Consider the following 17,028-nt stretch of genomic DNA (forward strand, 5'->3'; position numbering starts at 1 on the left):
TCTTCCGTGTTTTACCCTTTCGGCAGGGGATGTGTAGGTTTCAGTTGTCTACACCCTGCACACACCCCACCCCCGCCCGCCCCTCAGGGAAAAATCTTTTATGTGAGCCCGTTGCACATGATGGTCAGCCCAACATATATAACTGCGCATGTACGAAAAAGTGGAATCAACTTTGAAACGAAAGCTCTGAAAATCGTAGCCAAAATTTGCTACAAAATATCAACCTGGAGTTAATTTTATCGGGATACAGTTGAAGCAGGTGATTCTATCAGTTTATTTAAGTAGCGAAATGTATCGTACTTAAAAAATTGTGTCAGAAAACGGCACGGTTAATTAGAATTGTTCTGATGTCATTTTACCTTGTTTATGGCATGGAACAAACAAGCTTCTTCACGTACGTAAAATAAGCGTCAAGGTTAAACGTGTTTTTTAGTCAGTTTTTTAATAATCAGATATAAGTTAAATTTAGTAGGTCCTCACATACGTTTATTGATGTCACTAAAACAATGCGTATTGGAATAGACATGTAAGCTAGCATGTAAATAGATATTTCATTTCAATAATGTAAAGGAAACTACAGTGCCACCCCCTACCATGCAATCATAACACAATACTTTGTTCTGTTTACATCTACACCTAGAGTAGTGTACACAGAAAGATGGTGTTTGTTGTGGTTGTAATTTTAATTAAGCATCGTCTAGGAAATAAGAGAATTGACTGATACATTTAACTACACTTAATTTAAGTGACTCTTGAGGGATGTGTGCTTAATTTTTCCCGTTCCATTTACATATTCACCCAATGTATTCCACAGTTACAGTTTACTGTAACTCATGCATGACACACAGGTCTTGGCTGTTCTTTAGTCACAGATTTAAACTTCTTTTAAAGTAGATAGTCAGAAGTGATCAATCCTTAGGGTGTAAATTTTAGTTTAAATGTACTACCTTGTTTTTTTTAGAGGTGGTAGATTTTGTATCTTGACGAATATATGATAAGATGAAATGTTCATGAGCATCAGTTGTAGCAAAAAGGTGCTGTTTGATTGCATCGAAGACTTGTCCAGTGTTAGTTGACAAATAACAAATACACATAAGTGAATAGCTGTAGCCCCCCCCCCCCCAAAAAAAAAAAAAAACATTTGGGGTGGGGCTCTGCACCCCATGTTTTGGTGCCGAAAAAGATGTGAGCGCAGCATAAATTGGTTTGTCAAGATATCCAGTCTGGTAAGTGAGTTTAAACATTATCAAAACTTCCTTGGAAATCTGCGGGAAACTTCGTTTAGCTTCGAACAAATTTTGAAAAATAATCGGAACATTCATATGGCCTTCAAACAACAATCGGAGAATCTCTGGAAATTAATACTATTTATAAATTCTGACGCTGACTTACTTGAGCGTAAACAACGCTCATAATGTACTCAAGACGTTTCGACCGAGAATCTTCGGTCTTCTTCGGTTGTTATCATGGCATAAAAAACGGCTTTTTAACGGTTTCACATTGTTCGCGCGTGCGAGTGACTAATACAAATACACGAGAACGCTGCGCGAGACTATGAACATTATGTAAGTGACTTATATACATCAGGGATGTCTATGTGTTCATTTCCCGCATTCTGGTCCCTCTGCGAATGCCACGCTTCTAGGAAAAGCCTCTTGTGGTAATCGCCTGACTTGTCCACCACCGCTGCATGATTGAAATCCATATCATGGCCAAACGTGTTCGCGTGTTGCGTGATCTTAGAGTTTTTGTCGCAAACACGGACTGCTCTTTGATGTTCTTTAATTTGAGTAGCTAACGCTCTGTCCGTTTGTCCATAATAGGTAAAATTGCAGTCAAGGCAGTTAACTCTGTAAACTACACATCTAGACTGGAATGCTGTGAGTTTGTCCTTCGGTTTGGGGAAGCGTGTGCGTAACGTGTTAAGTGGTTTAAAGCCAACTTTGACCCCGTTGTTGCGTAGAACTTTTGAGATTCTTTCAGTTACGCCTTTCACGTAGGGTAGAACAACAAACGATGTTGCGGCATCATTTGGAGTGTCGCTTCTGTCTGAGACACGACGGTTAGCTTTGCGATGAGAATCACAACTCTTGATAAACCGCATTGGATAGTTATTGTTCATCAAGACTTTAACCACATGCTCCTTTTCTTTGCGTTTCCCTGCGCTTGTTGATGGGATATTTTTCGCTCTTTCAAGGAGTGTATTTACCACTGATCTCTTGTGTTGAATTGGGTGGTGCGAGTTGAAATCTAGATATTTGTCAGTGTGCGTTGGCTTTCGGTAGACGTTAACCTGTATGCGCCCGTTCACTCTAGTTGTTGTGGTGTCTAAAAATGAAAGGCCGTTGTCACCTTCGACCTCACTAGTGAATTGTATGTGCGGGTTAACAGAGTTAAGGTGGTCATGAAACTCTTGCACATACTCCTTTTTTAGGCATACGTGGCTGTCATCGACATACCTGTACCACCATCGTGGAGGATGCGGGGCTGTTGAAATCGCTCGGTCTTCTACAAACTCCATGACTAGATTGGCTATGGAAATCTTCGATCCAGAAACTGCTCAGATAATTAAATGTTGCTAGAATGGAAAAAGATGCTCCAAATATGAAAACCTACCAAGTATTTTTGGGTCAGTCTTTGCCCCCACGTTCCAAAACGATCCGCCGCCTCTGAAGTGCATGGCTTACATATGTATCCCTTGTTTGTTAATGTAATGATAGACACCTATTTTGTTATAATTAACTTTCTGATACATTTTTCTTCCACAGGTGCTAGCCAGCCTAAAGTTTAGTTTTGTTATTTTCTGCTAATGGCTCATCATCGCCCTTTGGGTGATCCACTATCTGGAATAAACCAGTGAGTAGGAAAAGCTTATTGCATTCGTTGGGTGTATGTTGCTATAAATTGTTTGTATTACATTGATCCAGGTACATCAGTGATGTTTTCTAGAGAATTTTTATATCTTTGTTTCCATGTTATTTTAGATACTCATTTCCTCCAAGAAAAGGTCAGCAGGAACTTTCTCCAGGTAAAACAATCTTATTAAATAAAATGTACGGTAGTCAAAGTTACCAGACCGCAAAGGTTAAATTCTTTTTTTCATCTGTCAAAACTGCAGTACAAGCATTGTACTTTAAAGTCACCAATGTAGACCTACATTGTACATCAACAATTTTACAAAAGTTTGAAGCTGTTGATATTCTATTTATTTAATCAATGCCCTCTTGCTTGTCAAGACTGACAATTGAACATTCTTCTAATCCCTTTTATGCTGCATGCTGAAATTAATCTGCTTTCAGGAGAGAGGTTTCAATGTGATGTACGTATGTAACAGTAAATTTGCATTTTAACCTTCAGGTGGCAGAAAAAACATGTCAGCTATTGGCTCCTTAAGAAAAAAGTTGGCTGTTTTTAATGATGAGGGTGACGATGATTATGGATCAGCTGGAATGTACTTCAATCCTTCGATGTTTCCTCCACACAGGCCAGAGAAAGAAGTAAATAAAATTATAATAATTTTTTGTGTGTGAAAAATGAAGCAGTCCACTTTTTGCCATGAGGAAATCTTCAGACATATACTGTAATGATTCAATTAAGCGCCCAGGGCGCTTATTTACTTTTGGCACCTTAATGGAGGGCGCTTATTCGAGACAGGGCGCTTATTCGGGACAGGGCGCTTATTTATTATTTTGAGAAACAACAAAATGTTTAAAACAAAACTGAGAAATATTAAAATAACTAACAATAACAGAAACTGTAACAGCAACAAATTGTTTAAAAATTTTGTTACTTTTTAAATAATTGTTCATTTTAGCAGTAAATACATACATGTACGGTACGGTGAATGTTCATGAGTTTATCTCTTCGATGTCGTCGATGACTTCAATGGGGGCAGTTAGCCACAATAGGGCACTTTATTAGAATAGGGGCGCTTATAAGAATAGGGGCACTTATTAGAATGGGGGCGCTTATTGGAATAGGGGCGCTTATTGACAAAAACACATTCGAAGGGGGGCGCTTATTCGGAAGGGGGCGCTTATTGGAAGGAGGGCGCTAAATCGAATCATTACGGTAATACCTCATGATAACATGCATAGATCTTGTTTGTATGTGTTTGAGTTTGGTGTAATGAATTTACCCCATGAACCTGGGGTAGTCTATTTCTTGATTCAACTAAAATTAAATGATAAACACCACCTGACAGGCTTATTTCTTTTGCAGCCTCATCTTGGCAGTCTATACGGTACACACGGCACACCTTCAGGCATGCAGTCACCTGGACCTCACCAATCCAATTTTTATGGCTCAGGTCTCCCTAGTTCAGGTATGAATGCTCAAGACAAAATTTGCTATCTTTCAGGTGCAGTAATTAGCCTTGTTCATTGTTTTGATTGATTGATCGTTTGTTTGATTTACTTGTATTGTACTGTTTTTCACTTTTTTTTTTACTCCTCAGGTCTTCCCCCAAATGTCAACTCCATGCAGGTCCCGCCAAATGCTCCAAGGGGAATGTCATCTGCACAGGTACATTAATTACATTGTAGACAATGAAATTCCACTGATTCTGCAAAAAATATTAATTATGTACAGAGCTATTTACTTTTTTTAAAAGTTCTTTGTGATCAGTCAGTTAAAAGTAAGGTTTTAAAACTCTTGAAACAATTGTTTTGACTGTGTTTTTTTGCACTTGAATTTTTGGAGAGTTTCTTGAGAAGGAAATAGTTATGATTACAAGTTACATGACTGTCTTGTGTTAAACACAGTGCTCTACTCTTAAAAGTGTAAATGAAATTACGAAAAGGCTTAGTTGTCAATAAAAAAAAACTAATTTATAAAGTACTTGAAGGGCTTTTGAAATACAGTAAATGTACCAGTATTCTATACCTGAGCAGTACATTTTAATAATAAACTGTTGTGTGGTTACAGTTTGGGAGAAGTCTATCACATCCTGGTCCCACCCACTCCACAACGTCGCTATCTGGAAGTGTAAGCACACCTGGTGTACCCAGTATTCCGTCAAGTCTTCATAACATGGCAGGGTCTCAGGGAGGAAATATGTCATCACAGTCAGCAAGGTCAGCATGATAGCTGTTGTGAAATGTTTCTGATGCATTTATTATTGACTACATAACAGAAATGGAGTACTTACTCTTTTGAGATCTCGGCTGTAGCATGTACATCTTGTACACAGTGTAGCTTTGATGTTGTGTACCTTAACTTATATGCTGAGGGGTATTAAATAAAACTATAATCATGCCTTTTAGAAAATCTGTTCCATGAAAGTTGGCTTCTAAGTTATCACTGTTCTCCTTCATCGTGTTGTGTCTTTTGTCTTAAGTTACACTGAAAGCCACAAAAAAACAATAAAGTGCTAAACTGGACTTTTATGAACATTTTACTAGCTTAAAAATTAAAAAAGAAAGCCCTCAAAGCTTTTGATTGCCTGTCTACATTCTTTGATGGGTAAAAGTGAAATTCAAAGACATTCTTTAAAGATTTTTTTTTTTGCCATATAACACTGCTTTAATAATCTTATGTCCCATCCTATATACGTTTACAGTAGAGGCATTTTGTCAATGGGTCCACGTGGAGTAATGGGGCAAATGCCACCTGGTCCAGGTCACCTAGGCAACCAAAGTGGTCTCAATAATTTGCCAAAGACAAGTAGAGCGATCTCCATGCCATCATCTTTATCAAGGTAAGATGAAATAACAGCTCCATTGAGGATATTGATAGGTTAAAATTACAAAAAATAATGATAGCCACAAAGTAAAGAATAATCCTTGCAGTGAAATTGCAATTAAAGAAATTGCAAAGAAAGAAACCTGAAAGAATTTCAGGGCTTCAACAGGATTTAAACCTTTGATCTCTGCGATGAAATTGCAATTTCTTTAATTGCAATTTCATTGCGAGGATCATTTCTTTACTTTACACCTATCCACTGTTCAAATATGAATTCTTTCATATACTTTACATCAATGACAGCCACATGTTATTTGTAAACAAGAAGTAAGGATTGATGGTTTTTAATGACAGTGATGACGATAACAGTGATTGTCAAATGTGTCATTGATGCATGTATTCAAGTAATATCAAAAGGAGATTAAACAGAGTCTTGCAACAAATTTCCTGGATTCTTGAAATTCCAGACAATTGTGGTTCATTGGGCAGATATTCACCATTTGCCCTTGTTTATATCCTTCACAACCTTTAGCGGCACATCAAGAAGTTCACCAGTACTAGCAATCGGAATGACACCACCACAGGCACCCCAACAACAACAAACACATCAACAGAGAGGCTTTAACCTCGGGGGGTATGTACAATGTATTGAACCGTTGAAAGGAAAGAATGTAAAATGACTGCTTGTTAGGTGCTCACTCCTTTGGATTGCCGCAGAAGTCAAACATTTAAATCTGTCCAATGAACTTAATCTGTTTCTTGTTGCTTTTTTTGTAGTAGTTCTAGCAGTTCTGTGTCTGGTCCTATGTCAAGTTTTGGTCTTACAAGAAGTCAGTCAACCGGTGGAGTGACACAGGTACATGTTTGTTCAATTTTATGATCCTGGGGTTTTCAAATCAAGGTAGCAGTTTTTATTGACTTTTCAGAGAATGTGGGTGTAGCAGCCTAGTAGTTTGGACATTGCACATTGAGCAGTCTGAGTTTGAGTGCTGACTGTAGTTGCAATGCTGTGTTCTTGGACAAACACTTTATTATTGTTATTGTATTGCACCCTCCACATAAGAAACTCTTAGAGAATAGTAACTGTTAGAGAATGCTAAGATGTACTCTGAAATGGACTACCTTATTACATGAAATTTTCGCGACACGTTAATTTCGCGATTTTGAGGTGCACATATTTCGCGACACTTAAATTTCGCGATTTTGCAAAAATTTTGTATTTTGAATCACTTTAATTTCGCGTTTTTGAGTGAGACACAATTTACATTTTCTTAGCAATGTATTTTGACATGCCTTTGAATTATATAAAACAAATTAATCGAAGGAACAATAACGTCAAAATGAACAAAAACGCAGGAGGGGACTTAATCTCAATAGAGCAGTTCTCAGAATGTCTACAAGTGAGTCAATTGACCACAACATCCATTTACATTGATACTGACATATGCGAGTCACTTAATATTCGCGTCATGTTATGTTCGCGACACTTTTTGTTCGCGTTACTTTAATTTTGCGATTTTTTTAGAATCGTGAAATTCGCGAAATTAAAGTGTCGCGAAAGTTTCATGTAATAAGGTAGCATCCATCCCAGCCATCCGAGGAGAGTAACAAGACTCCCTTGCTTCCAGTTGTTTCATGCTACAGGACCACAGTTACCTCTGGATGTGTGTCCTACAGTCTTTACCTTGCATAAAATTAGAGTACCAGTTGATAGTGTGTTATAAAACACAGCTGAAAGTTTTTGTTGTTTCTCTCTTCTTTACAGGGTATGGGTGGTTCTGGACTTCCTCTTTTTTCAGGGGCATTTGCACCACCAGGTAGGAATTTTATTTTACTAAGGGTGCATTTCTAGCTCTCCTCAAGGATTGTGCATTTTCTCCGTCATGGCCAGTTGCAAGAACCAGATAAGACGGGAGGAGGGTTGGGTGTGGGGCTTGCAACCCCATCCTGCAAATACAATATTATTTAGCTACAGAAATCAATACCAACATTGTACAAGACACCAATACCATTGAGGCTTACATCTCATTACTGCTACAATTTCTCCTCCAATACAGGTGCTCCTGATTCACCCAAATCCCTTCGGCATATCTTCTCAGGAGCAGGGCAAGGTAAACACTTTCAGAACTGATGTTGTACTCATACACATGTAATAAATCAGGCAGATCTTGCAAACAAAGCATGCATGTATGGCCTGTACTTTATCTTAGAAAAATGAGGTTAGAAGACTTTCATTACATGTACCGGTAGTTACTGGTAGGTCATATTCTTAACCTATATACAGGTCTCCCTCCAGGATGAGGGAAGGTGTATAGTCTCTTAATAGAATTAATGTAAATTATGTAAAGGTTTTTTTTTTTTTTTTTAATCTGTCTTGAAGCACAATATCCCACTGCAGCTGGTAGTACAATGTAGGTGTGGAAAAAGATAACTCTTCCATCATTAGGTAAATTATTTATTTATTACTTGCATTTCTCGCAGGCCTATCCGATGCAACGCCTGGTGGTTCCAGTGGCTTGGACCTGTCAGAGTTCCCTGCACTAGCAAACAGAAGCCGTCTAGATCTAGCCCGCGTTGAGGGTGTGGCACGATTGGACAGTATAGGGGGTGTGAGTGCACCTCCTAGCAGCTTGCCTAGCAGGCCAAGCTATGGTGTGGTATCTAAACCTGCTGAGCCTGCACCGGACTTCTCAATCCATAACGAAGACTTCCCTGCTCTGCCTGGTTCAAATATTTTCAAGCCAGGTTGTGTAATTTTGAGTGGTACATTGTACAATCACGTAGTTACAGTGTGAATAAATGAAATGCTCAGTGTTGGTCCTGCAAGGATCAACCCATGAGATGACAAGCAGGTACTTGTGGCTGCACAAGCTCTTTTCTGCTATCTGTCTTAAAAGGTTGTTCATTGTGGCAATAACAAGGGTATTAGCTTTGTGACTCTTTGATACCGCCGACCGGTTAGCTCAGTTGGTAGAGCGACGGACTACAGTGCGGGAGGTCTCGGGTTCGAGTCCCAGACCGGACCAACACTCAGGGTCTTAAAATAACTGAGGAGAATATGCTGCCTTTGCAATGACATCTGCAAATGGTTAGATATTCTAGTCTTCTCGGATAAGGACGATAAACCGTAGGCCCCGTCTCCTGCATCTTCAATGTTATGGTCAGCAGGGGACGTAAAAGAACCCACACACTTATCGTAAAGAGTAGGGCATGGAGTTCCCGGTGTTGTGGTCTGGTCTTTGCCCGTTGTATTGTACCTACTGTGAAATGCTCGGAGATATTAGCTATATGAGCTACTCTTCAAATCCGAGGGTAAACAAAGTGATGATGATGATGATGATTCAGGGCTTGAAAAAGACTTGGATTCCTACATGTGCTTTGGACAAGCAGCTCTCAAATTCTGCTTACTCGGGGTAGTTGCTTGCTTCTTGAAGTGTACTTTGTACCATTTAGTCAGCAGATGACTTGCCTTGGCCCTTGCCTATTGGGCAAGTAAGAATAAAAAGTTACTTGCTTTACAGAAAAACCAACTAAAACTTGTCCTAGACGACCAGATAGAACTTTTCGAGCCCTGTCGATTTTCAGTACAATTCCTAGTTTAATTCCTCGTTGTTTCTTTTTTTTTAATTTGCTAACAGAAAGCCAAACAGAAAGTTCTTTGGCCCAGGATCCGTCCAAACCTCAGGTAATACTAAACAACTCAGTATTTCTTTTGGTAGCGTTGTTAGTGTTTTCTTTTCATAACATGCCTTGTTAGCTCTTCTTATGGCCATATTGAGTTCATATCATAAGGAAGTATTGGCATTTTCTTTCTAGGTTCTCAACACAGGCAGTAGCATTTTTCCTGGAACAGGTAATGATTTTACTTTGTTTTGTCATTCTTTATCTTCAGCTAGGTCATACTTGTCCCTTATAAGCTCTTATAGCACTAGGAAAGAAAAAAGTCAAGTTAACACAAGGCTTCACACAGCACACGCCTCTTCTTTATTTATTTATTTATTTATTTATTAGATTTCCCAACATTACAAAAAATATTTACAACAAAAAAAATAAAATATATAATAATAAAAAAAAAAATAGTGGGAGGAGGGGGAATTTTTTTCATAAAAAAATTTAAATTAAAAAAAAAAAATTTTTTTTTTTTTTTTTTAAAATATTGACTCTTGTTTGTTCCTTGTTTTTAATTCTTAGATCTAAGAGGAGGTTCTTCGTATGAACAGGCATTGAAAGATGTTGCAAAAGATGCAAGGTACAGTCTTATACAAGTTAAACGTAAACATTTTTTTTTTGAAGTAGTTTTTTGAACAATGCTAAGAGCCCTTAAACTGAACTTGTTGTCTTGCAAGGTCCTGGTTTCTTACCATAAAAGCTTTTTTAAGCCCCTGGGGGCCTAATCTCTTCAAGACCTTTTCGGGGGGTGGGGAGGTTAATAGAGAGGGGGCTTTCATGTATTAGAGAAGTGAGCTTATTTCAAATCATATCTCAGTTAAAGTAAATATGAACAAAACAAAGCCGACTTTAATGTTTTAGTGTTGTTCAGTAGGAATAAAGAGACCACTCATAACGATGGGTCGTCTACAAGATTCGAAAAAAAAGTTGGAACATTTCAAGCGCCTGATTTTTGAAAAATGTTTTTGCAAAAAACCCTCGGATAGTGGTTGCCAAACCCTGCTAACATGGAGTTTTTTCTTTTCCAAGATTCGCTGCTGGAGAGGCAAAGTCAAACTCAACAAATCACAAGCAACCACCAAGAGGAATTCAGACGTCACCTTCAGGTAAGTGATAAGTTCGCCGTTCTCTTTTCTCCATCTTAAGAGCTATTTTGATTAATCCTCGTTGAAAAACTCGTGGCCTTTTGTGATTGGATAATTAAGTGGAATTGGAAATTCCTCAGGTTCTTCTATGACCTTGGTTTTCTAACTAATTTAGTTCATTTCCTGTGTTTTTGTTTTACTTCCTTTTCCTCCTCTTATTTTTTGTCCTGTTCCTACTGTAGGCATGATCTCAAACATTCCAAAAGGAATGGTTACGGATCAGTTTGGAATGATAGGACTGTTAACGTTTATCAGGGCGGCGGAGACGGAACCAAATCTTGTCACACTAGCGCTTGGAAGGTCAGTGTTATTAACTACTAACAGAAACCCATAATGTTTCTGCTACTAAGCCCAGTTGCTTGTATTGTCTGAATGAAGTTCTGCGATTAACTTATACTTAAATATTTTCTTTTTATTCTGCAGTGATCTTACGACGTTAGGACTTAACTTAAATTCACCAGAGTAAGTAAAAGTCTGTTTTTCTTTCCTTTTCTTTTTGAGTTTCTTTATTGATGGACTTCCTTGCTTTGTTCAGTTTCGGCAACGTTACTTTGATTTTGGTTTTAGTGAAATAATAAAGTGTCATGTGCCTACTTACAGACTTACCGCCAACACTGCCTCATTAACATTTTTTGTTGCGTTTTAGGAGTCTTTATCATACGTTTGGCTCACCGTTTGCGGACAGTCCTTGTAGACCACATGAAATAGGTAAACTGTCTGTTTAGTGTCTTCATACTCCCTTTTAACCCATCCCGTTCAGACATTGTGGGCTAGGGAGAGGATTTGCTATGAAACGGTTCTTGTCGTTCCCCGACTATTGTCGTTGTAGCGCGGGAGTGAGAACAATTAGCTGTTTGTGCAAAGCACGCGCTGCCTGCGAAAGCGTTCGATCCTTTCGCGTGCCGTTTCACAGCCTAACGGTAAGACGGAGTGGTGTAGTAAATGGACTTATGAAAAAAGCGAAAAGGGGTCTATGAGTTGTAAGCTTTTGGTGTAACTTGACTTTCTTTCTTTACAGATTACCATGTACCGTCGGAGTACCGGATAAACTCATTTATTAGGGATAAGGTAAAATAAAACCTGTGATACTTTAAAACGGACAATGCAATATTCATTTAGTGACGAAAATCTCAGCTGCCCAATTTTTTTTCCAATACAGTGTGTATCGCGTCTTAATGCAAATTGACCTGTAGGGCGAGAAAAAAGCAATTTGACCAACGATGGCTAACCTTACTGGTCTGCATCGGCCAAATGACGTAAACTAGCCCCTCTTGTCGTTATCTTTGTTGTTACATCTCATCTGAATCCTTAAGTCTCCTCTGGGAGAATAGGGCCTTTACTCTACCCTGTCTTCCGCAGCATTAACCGCCTCTGCCCAGGTGGCAAAACCCATCTTCCGCCTCTCGCCCTCTACTTTTCTCCTCCATGTTTCCTTTGGACACCCCCTGCTCCTCCCTCCCCCCCAGTACCCATGTTAGCGCAATGCGCGGATTTTCTTGGTGGCCCATGCGCAATACATGGCCTATCCATCGCCACTTTCGCCTCCTTATCTGTTCAATGATCGTGCAAGTCCCTGCCTGTCTTCCGACCTCCTCATTTGACACCCTCATTGGCCAGTATTCTTTGTTGTTACACTTGCAGGAAAATCAACATGTTTTTTTTTGTGTGTACTTGCAGCTTGCTCCAATAAAACTAAGTCGCTATGGCGAGGATTTGCTGTTTTATCTTTATTACACGAACGGAGGAGACATTCTTCAACTGGCTGCCGCAGCGGAACTGTAAGTATCTTGTGCTAAGCCTTAGTTTTATTACATTGGGGTGTTATTTCTGATTTTCAACCAATTTAGCAAATAGCAGGCCAAAATAGCAAGCAAAAGAATTGACAGATGCCCTGAAAAAATAGGGACAAACAGCGGAGGCAGCCCTAGTGTTAAATATCCCTAGTTGTAGGGTATCAAACGTAACCTCTTGGCAACCAAACTGTCAAAGTTTATGGCGTGTTAACTTCTGGTCTACCATACCAAACCATTGATCTCGTGTTGGTGTTAATCACAAAACAAACAAGCAACGGGGCAACAAGAGACCGACCGACGGAACGGACGAAAGATCGAACGAACGAGCGAGCGAACGAACGAGCGAGCGAGCGAGCGAATGAACGAACGAACGAACGAACGAACGAACGAACGAACGAACGAACGAACGAACGAACGAACGAACGAACGAACGAACGAACGAACGAACGAACGAACGAACGAACGAACGAACGAACGAACGAACGAACGAACGAACGAACGAACGAACAGGTGCTCATTTATCTCGGTCAACCTTGTCATTTCTAAGTGCTGCATGAAATAATGAAAGAGCTAAACAAGATCAAAACATTTGGCATTTTGGCACGATTTCTAACATGCCGTAAGATTTTGAAAGTTGGTTGTTTCCGCTTGTAATGTTCAGGTTTAGATGCAAACGACGATAGTCGTAAGCCCTTGTCACATTACGTTATGTGAGTTTGACATTGTGATCACGTGCGCAACCTGTCCTCTCAAACCTCATTGGTCTTTTGCCTTAGGTACGCACGTGACTGGCGGTATCACAAAGACGAAAGGTTATGGCTAACACGTGCTCCGGGCGTTGAACCTCAACTGAAAACGAGTTCGTACGAACGTGGTACATACTACTTCTTTGACTGCAGTACGTGGAGGAAAGTGGCCAAGGAATTTCACCTGGAGTATGACAAACTGGAAGACAAACCCACGCTGCAATCCGTGTCTGCGCAATAATATCTCTTGTATAGTTGTGTATTTGGGTTTAGGAGAGTAGAATGGCGTTCGTGACTTTGAGATTCTTCTGTACAATGTCTCTGTAATAATATGCTGGTCTTGTTAAAAATACTTGTAAAAAGCTATTCGAGATGTGAAATACCGAATATCATTAAAGAGACTTTTGAACAATTTGAGTTATGTCATGGTCGCTGTCCTCAGAAAGGGAGTAACACTGAATTTTTATTTTGGGACACCCATCACATCCAAACGCCGGTCCCCAACCTTCTCTGATGAGCAGATCTGAACACTCAACTGCCCCCATACAGGGAGAACGCGTCCCGTAAGAGGATACCTCCCGCAATAGGACACTTAACTGAGCGATCGAGAAGATATCTTTATAGTCAGTATAGAGTAGAGTATTCTATCTCTTGTGACGTGTGTCCGCTCTCCTCCCCCCAAAAAGAAACATCACAACCCTCCCCTCCGTTAATATATCGACGAAACCAAGAAATAACCTTACACTCGCAGTATCTGCTTTACTTGAGTTTGAGGTAAAACGGGCTTTAGTGTATACAAACATGGACGATACAAAAGTCACAGACTTAAGTTTGGACTATTTGAAAAACGGGTTGGGTTTTTTACCGAATGGTAATGAGGTTATGTCAGTCGCTCACTTACTCGCTAATTCACTCCATTCTGATATCAAACCGTAATTAATTTATGCATTAAACGTGCTGACAGAAAGGTCCTTTCAAACGCGACTCAGTCATGTCAATCAGAAATAATTTTTTCTCCAACCTCGTTTCCAGGGTCTCTCTTACAGGAAACTTAGTTGTTTATTCACAAGAGAAATTTCCTATAAAGTGCGAAAGAGGATCAAAGATCATCGTCGTGACACTTCATTCTGGTGGTAAAAAAGAATAGAACTCGCGCTACGAAGCTTCAGAGCACAAGCTATTTATGACCCATTCACGCAAGAAAACATTTAAAGGCAAATGAAGTGAGATTGTGACATTACTTATAGCAGCTATAAGCTACATGCAGTTACGCTTGCCATGTGACGTGTTTTAGTTAACGTTTCAGCCCACTGAGAAACACGACATCCACAGTGCACGTTTTTGTTTCGCGTCATGTCATCTCGTGTCACGTCATCCGTTTTTCATCTTTTTGAGTCCAGCAGAAACACAAAATGCTCGGGTACATCTTTCTTTCAAATTTCATCCGCTGCTCAAAAATAACGCTTTACGTGCTTTACAAAATGCTAAAGAGGATCAAAGGTAACACTTTATTTTGGTGGTGAAAAATAGAATTCGCGCTACGAAGCATGAGAGCACGAACCGTCAATGACGCCACTCCCATGGAAGAATTTTAAACTTTCAAAGGCTAATGAAGTGTGAATGTTATAGAGGTGGGGGACCCCGGGTAGGTGAGGTAACCCGCCCAGCCGTGGTCGAAAATTAGCTCGCGTTTACATGCAATCTTATCACCCCAGGATCCCGGGGTGACCTTTTCACGAAGTTAGCACGTAAACAGACAAAATGGCTTCGTATATTATTTTCTCTTGTTCCTTTCAGTGGTTTCATAGACGCAATGACTGAACTTCGGAGCCGAATTCGTTTCTAGGACAATCGAAGGCAATACAATGACATATTTTCGTAAAGAGCATGCCAGGTCGGCCTCGAAATAAATTTCATTGAAGTCGCATATCGCATTTCGTTTTGTAATCTTTTATATTTACGGTTGATTTCTCTCATCTTGTGCTTTCGACCGATTAGTTGATTAGGCAAAGTATTAGAAGTCGAAGCAGTTGTCGAAGTCATTGTTGTTTATAGTCGAAGCGTGAGACTCGCCCGGGCCTACGCTAGATGCTTGATGCTTCACTTTCACTTTTAATTCTTCAAGTATCTTTCGCACTGTCGTTCGTTCCACATCGGGAAGATGAAGCTATAGGAAAAGCTCGCCGGGTTTGTAGCCGTAGGTAAGCCAAGCAGCCATATCGCGTGTAGTTTGCATTTACCGATCTTTCAGATTGACCATGAGTCGACCCCGGGTAGGCGGGTTACCCCACCTTGAAACGTTTACATGGCAAAACATGACCCCGGCTGGGAGGGTTACCCTACCCAGCAGACCGGGCAACCCGCCTAGGCGGGTTACCCAACCTATCATGTAAACGCGATCGAGTATAGCCCTCTGGGAGTGCCGTGACAGAGAGACGCCCGAGCAGGAGAACCAACAGCAAGATGACAGAAGCCGAGCGGACGCAACACACTGAACAACATGACCAGTGCCCACGCAAGAGAACGCTGGGTGACGTGAACGCAGCCGAGGAGACGCGAGGGGAGGACCCCCCGAGAGAAGGAGGAGGGGGTCCGAGCCGCGCGCCAGCACAACGAGCGGCGAGACGGACAGCCCGCACACTGAGAACGCGCGAGCACGAGCGAACGTGAGCGGAACGACGCAACAGAGAGGCCGCACACCACAGAGAGACCCACACGAGCACAGCACACGGACAGGGGGCACGACAACGACACGACCCGCAACGAGGGGGCAGACGACACCGACCACGCGAACACCCACCCCGAACACGCCGCGGCAAGGCACACAGAAGAACGCACCGACGAACCGAACCGCCCCCAGCACAGGAACAGCGGCACGCACCACGACGCCACAGGCGCCGGACCCCACGCGGAGGACACCACCAGAAAGAAGGCGCGCACGAGCACGAACCCACAGCGGACACAGAAGAACCAAGAGAGGCGGGCCGCAGGGACAGGGACACGACACAGGCGGCACGAACGGAAGACCGCGACGCCCCCCGGGGGCGGCCGCGGGAGGAGGGGGGGGGCCGGGCGGCGCGCAGGGACAGCGGCGGCCGAGCGCGGGGCGGGAGGGGACGGGAGGCAGGGCCGCGGCAGCGAGCGCAGGACGCCCCGACCCCCGGAGCACACGAGGAGGGAGGGGGGGACGCGAGGGCGACAGACGGGAGGGGGGGCGCGAACACGCAAGGAGGGGCCGGGGCACGCAACGGGAGCGAGCAGCGGAGCCGCACGCCCACGACACGCGCGCAGAGAGCGCGAGGCGCGCGAGGGCGCGGGGAGGGCAGCAGGAGGGAAGGACGGCGGGGCGGCAGACAGCCGCGAGGACGACAGCGGCCGACAGCCACAAACCACACGGAAAGCGCAGGCGACGGAGAGGGGGAGCCGCGGAAACGGGGGAACGCGGCCCACAGCGGAGGCGCCCGACGGGGACACGGGACGACACGAGACAAAAATGAGAGTTTATATGGACAAGCAGGGACAGGTGGGTTACCCCACCTAGGCGGGTTACCTCACCTACCCGGGGTCCCCCACCTCCATGTAAACAGGCCCCAAGCACCATGAGGTTGCTCGAAGAGCCTTTGATTATAAACTAGGTTTTGATTGCATGGAAATTGAACCATTTTTTTTGTTTGTTTTTTATTCAGTCCACACTTCCTTGGGGCAGGGGGGCGGGGGGGTGCGCTTCTCTCCAAAAAAGGGGAGGGGGGTTGTGCTGCCGGACCTTAGAAACTCCTGCCTTGTTCCAGACCATTAAATACTATTTTTGTGATCCTACTCCGGACTTAAATGAATGATTAAATTTTTAAAACTTTCCGTTTCATTTAAATACGGCTTTTAGTCTGGCTTTGGGTAACCACTGGCCTCCCAGTGATTTCTGGAATTTTCCAAACGTGCGGGTGAGGGTCTGGTATCTAACTTGTTTCCAGGACTCAACGCGCGTCATCTCTCATT

The 17,028-nt window shown here is 42.1% G+C and overlaps 1 protein-coding gene across 1 annotated transcript; it reads left to right on the plus strand.

The window, feature by feature from the left end:
* Nucleotides 1-145: 145 nt before the first annotated feature.
* LOC144643755 (CCR4-NOT transcription complex subunit 2-like) lies at nucleotides 146-13,447 on the plus strand. Its single transcript, XM_078503092.1, has 23 exons — nucleotides 146-259; nucleotides 2,769-2,856; nucleotides 2,985-3,028; nucleotides 3,358-3,497; nucleotides 4,222-4,324; nucleotides 4,457-4,524; nucleotides 4,927-5,075; nucleotides 5,561-5,698; nucleotides 6,215-6,316; nucleotides 6,460-6,538; nucleotides 7,448-7,499; nucleotides 7,740-7,793; nucleotides 8,164-8,427; nucleotides 9,321-9,367; nucleotides 9,499-9,535; nucleotides 9,874-9,931; nucleotides 10,381-10,457; nucleotides 10,679-10,796; nucleotides 10,920-10,958; nucleotides 11,143-11,204; nucleotides 11,515-11,564; nucleotides 12,174-12,274; nucleotides 13,066-13,447. The coding sequence occupies exons 2-23, from the start codon at nucleotides 2,810-2,812 to the stop codon at nucleotides 13,274-13,276; spliced, it is 2,040 nt and encodes a 679-aa protein (XP_078359218.1). The 5' UTR covers nucleotides 146-259; nucleotides 2,769-2,809; the 3' UTR covers nucleotides 13,277-13,447.
* The last annotated feature ends 3,581 nt before the right edge of the window (nucleotides 13,448-17,028 follow it).

Source organism: Oculina patagonica, chromosome 2, assembly GCF_052425735.1.
Source record: "Oculina patagonica isolate OP01 chromosome 2, crgOcupat, whole genome shotgun sequence".
Lineage (NCBI taxonomy): Eukaryota > Metazoa > Cnidaria > Anthozoa > Scleractinia > Oculinidae > Oculina > Oculina patagonica.

Bases quoted from the DNA above. Each gene is read 5' to 3' on its own strand.
- LOC144643755 (XM_078503092.1), top strand. From the start codon at position 2,810: ATGGCTCATCATCGCCCTTTGGGTGATCCACTATCTGGAATAAACCA. The intron at 9,932-10,380 runs GTACAGTCTTAT...TTCTTTTCCAAG, and splicing joins GATGTTGCAAAAGATGCAAG to ATTCGCTGCTGGAGAGGCAA. The intron at 11,565-12,173 runs GTAAAATAAAAC...GTGTACTTGCAG, and splicing joins ACTCATTTATTAGGGATAAG to CTTGCTCCAATAAAACTAAG.